Genomic DNA, 6,000 nt, shown 5'->3' on the forward strand with positions numbered 1-6,000 from the left:
TTGATAAATATGGAAACAGAGCCCTGCGCTGGCTGATTCCTGCCGGCCTGCCAGGCTGTCCTCAGCGGGAGGTTAGCTTCTCTGTGTCATTTTGTGGGTTCTGCAGCTCCAAAGTTTGTTTAGAGTCCCCTTTTTACATGAATTGGGGAAGGTGGAAGCTGGAGCAGCAGGGAGGTTCTGCTTCTATTCTCCCATCTTGACTCCGCTTCTGATTCCTGTCCAATCTTAATTTATAGGATGATCATTTCTGAGCTCTCGGTTTACTCAGAATAGAGCCCAGCATATTAGACTAGTCACAAAAGCCAAGGAGCATCAGCAAGAAAAGTTTTAGAAACCAACTTTTTATTCTGCTGATATAGATAACTGTGCATGACACTGCCAGCCCACGAGTGCTGTCTTGTTCTGCTCAGACTACTTTACAAAAGACATCTTTAACAAGGTCCAGAAAAAAGGAATCATTTTTCAGTCAAAAAAATAGATAAACGCCTATATAAGCAGATAGGTTTTATAAAATTAGGGAAAGGGAAGATAGATCCTGGGAAACGATTTTTTTGGGGTGGGCTTTTGCTTTTTGTTTTTTAGTACCACCTCAGAGTAGACCTAATGGAGCTGAGAGGATCTAGTAAAATCAACTTTGGGGACGTGGGGCCTCCCAAATGAAGCTTGCTGTTCTTGAGTCATTCTGCAGTTGTGTCTGGCACTTCCTGACACCTTTTCGGGTTTTTGTGGCAAAGATACTAGTGGTTAGCCCTTTCCTTCTCTGGTTCATTTTACAGATGAGGAAACTGAGGCAAACAGGGTGACATGCCCAGGGTCCCACAGCTATTAAGTGTCTGAGGCCAGATTTGAACTCAGGAAGAGGTACTCCAGGCCTGGTACTCTGTCCTCTAGTTTGAGTCAAATGATGGATTCTGTTATCCAGATGAATGAAGATGGAGAGGAAATGGGATTAAAGTTTATTTAAAATGTGGGTGATTGAGATGGGGTATTGTTTATCTTATCCTGAAATCCTGGACCCGGACATCCCTGGAACTTTAGGACATAGTTTGAGTAGGAACTGAAGCAAGTATTGCTTTGTACAGGGGTAAATTAACTTCCAGAGCATAAGGAGAGTTAAGAAAAGTTCTTTATGTGTGTACAGGAATTTTAAGGAAGGTTTCCACTTCTGGCCACTTCCCAACAATTAAAATGCCACTGTAGATACCTTGTGTTTGTCTTCTTTCTGCTGAGATATGGACATGTTGTACCCTATTTTATTAGACTATCTGCTCCATAAGGAGGAGGGTTGTTTCTGCTTTTTTGGCATTCCCACTGCTTAGCACAGTACCCAGCACAAAACAAACATTTAATAAAGCTTGGTGATGTGTTGATTGATTGTAACAAAGAATAATTTGAACTAAACCCATTGATAAGTGACTGCATCTGACAGTATATGCAGTGATATTCACAGCCATAGTTGTTCCCTAGCTCTCTAAGGAAGGGTGTTAGTTCTTCTCTGGGGTTTTTATTTCTATTTTTGTAATTATTATATATATTATTCTCCTGACACTATTTTCTTTGTTCTATATTAATTCCTGGAGCAGGTAGATAGCACAGTTGATAGAGTGCCAAGTCTGGAGTCAGGAAGACTCATCTTCCTGAGTTCAAATCTGGCCTCAGACACTAGCTTTGTAACCCAGGGCAAGTCACTGAATCCTGTTTGTCTCCGTTCCCCATTTGTAAAAGGAGCTGGAGAAGAAAGTGGCAAACCATTTCAGCATCTTTGCCCAGAAAACCCCAAATGGGGTCACAAAGAGTTAGGTCTGACTGAAATGACTGAACAACAGAAGTCTTTTTTTTTTTTTCTCTGAATTCCATTACATTCATTTCCGAAGTTTTTTTTTTTTTCAATCATTCCCCTAGCTGATGGGCATTTACTTTGTTTCCACTTTTCTGCTACCACAAAAGTTCCAATGTGAATATATTGGTACAAATGAGATCTTTCTTCCTATCTTTGACTTCCTAGAGGTCTATGATGGGATCATTAAGTCTGAGGCCATGGACAGTTTAATGATTTTTCTTACATAATTCCAAATTGCTTCTAGAATGGTTGAACCAATTCTCAGGTCTACCAGCAATGTATTAATGTACCTCTCTCCTGCAGCTCCCTCAACAATGACATCTGCCTTTTCTCATCTTGGTCAGTTTGAGGGGGTGTGAGTTAGATAATAGTTTTAAGCAGGAAGTTTGGGAATACATCCTTACCCTTTTAAATTAAGTTTAAAGTCTTGAGGGGTAACCTTGCCCTTTCATAAAACAAATCTTGGTGCTTCTTGGTGTTAGAGGCAAAATGCTGGACTGAATGGACCACTGCGCTAAAGCTCAAGGCCTATTCTTCTGGTATTTCTGCCTGAGTGTCTAAAAGATTTTGGTTTATAAAAGGAATAGGATTTTGTGTAAAGGAAGTTGAACTTATTTCAACTTTTTTCAGTACTATTTCTGTGAGTTAGACATTAAAAACTTTCTTTACCTTTTTTCTCTTTTCAGTTGTCACAGGGAGTACCGATGGAATTGGAAAATCATATGCAGAAGAGGTAAGCCTTCATTCTATTAATTTAGTTTTTTAAAAATAATTTTTATTAATTTTTTATCTGGGACCTAAATGACCCCCTTCCCCAATTTCTTAGTGTACAGCAGGACACAAAATGGAGAATTGCATAAGAAACCAGAAGTCTCCATTGGTGCTTGCTTTTTTGAATAAAAAAAGTACATTAAAAAGTCCGTATGTTCCTTTTAAAGCTGTCCTCTTTATGCTTCCTTCTGAGCATCCTTCTCTTCTCTACTGTGCATTTAAACAAAGTTTTGGTGGCCTTCTTTTTCTTTTTTGACATTATTACTGATTGCCCTCCCCCTCCCCTCCCACCAGTTGAAAACAGAGGAAAATAGAACCCTTTTAACAAATACACATAGTCAGACAAAAGAAATCCACAAATACCATGTTGAAAAACACGTGCCTCTTCCTGCATCGTGACTGTCACTTCTCTGTCAGCAGATGAGCAACGTGCTTCATCAGCCATCTTTGGGAGCCACAGTTGCATGGCTTTGATCTGAATGCTGAAGCCCTTTAATGACAGCCCTCTTGTCATTCTGTACATTGTTCTCTGGTTTCCTGTACTTTCCTCTTCGTCATCAGTTCATACTTCCCAGGATTCCTTTTCACGGATGTTCTGCCCTCAGATCCTAAATTTCCATCTTGCCTAAGGTTTATACAGCTTGTTGTGCACCAGTTACCTCTGGCAATAAGCAGCAGCCTCTTTATGCCCCCATATATCTTTCCATTGACTTTTACCTCACTGGCAGTTTGTATTACTTGGAGGTTATGGATATTGTTCCAGGATTCATGACCATACAGCATCACTAGAAGAATTTGGTGCTGAAAAGGTAGATTTCCCAGAAACACTACAGCCCATTCTTATTGTTCATCTGCAATGTCTGTCCCAGGTCTATAGACTGATAAATCAAGTTAGTAGGATGACCGTCTAAGTGTATATCCCAATTTGAGCAGTTGAAATTCTTCATTCTCTGTATTGTTAGGCCAGATTCTTTGAAGGGATTATGGGTCTTCTCAATCAGGCTCTGTCGTATTCTGGGGCTTACCAGTCAGCATACAGTTATCTGTATATAAGAACATGGAGAAGTATAGAAGATAGAAGACTCCCAATCCATTGGAAATACTTTTTTTATGTGGACTCTTCACCGGACATGGTCCATGACAGGTGCAAATGCCTTCCCAGCATACGTCTTCCTGTTTTATACCTCTGCAAAATGCCACTTGGACTCCTTATTTTGTCATGTGCCGGAGGCATTTCTGGGCTCTCAGAGTCTTTGATAGCAGAACATAAGCTCTGTCATTTTCTGTGAAGCTAGAAAAACTTCCAGGTATGGCCTTGGGGCCAGAATGAGGCAGCATCCAGGAACCAGCCTCATTTAAGCATGGAAAGTTTCATCATAATTTGTCCTTCAGGTAATGAATTCTTCAGTCATTAGAGCCCATAGAATGAGAACAAATAAAAAATGGCCTTTTTTGTTGCTGTGTGACTCCCTTCTATTTCTGATCAACCAGGGGATGGACACAGGACCAGAGGGTGTTAGGAACCACAGAGTTTAGAATTATCTCTAAACAGTAACTTACTATAGGTATTCTACGTCTTTGATCTTTGTCTGATGAAGGCCACATGCTGTGGCTCACCGATCACTGTTGATATTATTGTCACAAATTAAACGGGGAGACCCATGGAACATTTCATCATAAGCCTAGACCTGGAAGGGATCTCAGAGACTGTCTACTGGAATTCCTTCATTTTGTTGCAGCAGAACCTGAGGCCCAGGAAACTTACTGATCTGTTCAAGGTCACTTGAGTAGAAAGCATAAAGAGCAAAATCTGAACCTAGATCTTCTGAGTCCAGAGCCAGAAGTTAGCTGAATGGGAGGGTGGCCCCTGTAGGTAGCCGAGAAAGATAAAGCAACTTCGTGGTGTTTGCTGTTGCTGTATCTTGTCCCCAATCCTACCCTGCGACCTTTCCTGTTAAAAAAGCAAAGACAGTCCTGTCTCTTAGGGTGGGGTTTCCTAGAGATGGATGACCTGAAGAAGAGCCTTTCCTGTTACTAGCCCCTAGCTGAGGGACCCCCATACCCAGTTTACCTCCTGCCTAAATTCAAGTCTATATAAGCTTTATTTTATTTACTTGTTTTTCTCTGTCCATATGGGTGGCACTCCTTTGCTGGCAAACTCAATAAACCTTCATTGGTTCCTCAATTTCTGGTAAAGGGTTTGGTTTTCATTCTGGTTTGTTCCAGCACTGACAACTTTGCCCACACTCCCAAGTTTATTTTGGAAAGCTTCATTTTTTTGACAAAAGACAATAAGAGACATCATTGTGTGGGACATGTGATCATCTTGTCTTGTAATTCTCATGATGACCTTAGAAGGGGGCCGACGAGCATGTGCTTATGGCTGCTTCTGTGCCAGGGTCTTGTGTAGAGGATGGCAGTGGGAAAGAACCTGCAAACCACATCAGGAGACCCTTCCTTGAGGGGTCACTTTCATGGGAAAAGGGTAAGATAGTATTAGACAATATGGCTCACTCTGGAACAATCAAAGATCCCAGAGCCTTCTGTGACCAACTACTCAGAAGCTTAGTCCCCACATCTTCTTAATGTTTCCTTCCCTAAAAAATTGGAGTGTGCCAGCCCTGGTGAGTATCCAATAGAATCACGCAGAAAGCACAATGGATGCTACATGTCATTTAGTGATAGAGAAGACAAACCCAAGTCAGTTGTATATCCTGTGCTGTTCTGACCATTGCCTTGGTTGAGCAAGAAAGCAGAATAGGAGTCCAGTAGAGCTGGTAAAGCAGAAGAGGTGGCATGGTGCAGGTTTGTTTTAAACAAACTGCTGACACTGAGGAAAATAAAGAGGGACAGAAGGAACCCTGATGAGCACTGCTTTCTGTAGAAATATTACCCGTGTGAAGCAGTTGCCACATCAGGGAGACCAGAAGAGCCTGCTGCCCGACTTTGAGGCACCAAATAGACAAGTGTGGCACCTACAGCTGACCCATTTAAGGTGCACTTAGTGTAAGAACGCTTCGGGGGAGATGGTAGAAATCTGTGGGCATTATTACCTCATAAAAACAGAGAGAAGCCATGGAGGGGAGAATGAGGCTGTGAATGACTTCTTGTAAACTCTGAATAAACCATATCATCATTCCATTAGTAGCCAGATAAGAGTGGTGTGGTGAACTGCAAATAGAGGACAAAAAAGAAAAATGATAAACTTTGGAGGGAATGTGGGAAAACTGGGACACTAATGCACTGTTGGGGGAGTTGTGAACTGATCCAACCATTCTGGAGAGCAATTTGGAACTATTCCCAAAGGGCTATCAAACTGGGCAAACCCTTTGATCCAGCAGTACCACTCCTAGATCTGTATCCCAAAGACATCAAAAAGGGGGGGGGGG

The 6,000-nt window shown here is 41.6% G+C and overlaps 1 protein-coding gene across 1 annotated transcript in view; it reads left to right on the forward strand.

Annotated features, from left to right (window-relative positions):
• The window catches only part of HSD17B12 (hydroxysteroid 17-beta dehydrogenase 12), a 159,499-nt gene that overhangs the window by 54,936 nt on the left and 98,563 nt on the right, over positions 1–6,000 (forward strand). Inside the window, exon 2 of the mRNA XM_069091458.1 lies at positions 2,527–2,573. Within this exon, the coding sequence (XP_068947559.1) occupies positions 2,527–2,573 (47 nt within the window). The remainder of the gene's footprint in view (positions 1–2,526; positions 2,574–6,000) is intronic.

The sequence above is a fragment of the Petaurus breviceps genome, unplaced genomic scaffold (assembly GCF_028583685.1).
Source record: "Petaurus breviceps papuanus isolate PSGF00001 unplaced genomic scaffold, PetGlider_PUasm1.0 188, whole genome shotgun sequence".
NCBI lineage: Eukaryota > Metazoa > Chordata > Mammalia > Diprotodontia > Petauridae > Petaurus > Petaurus breviceps.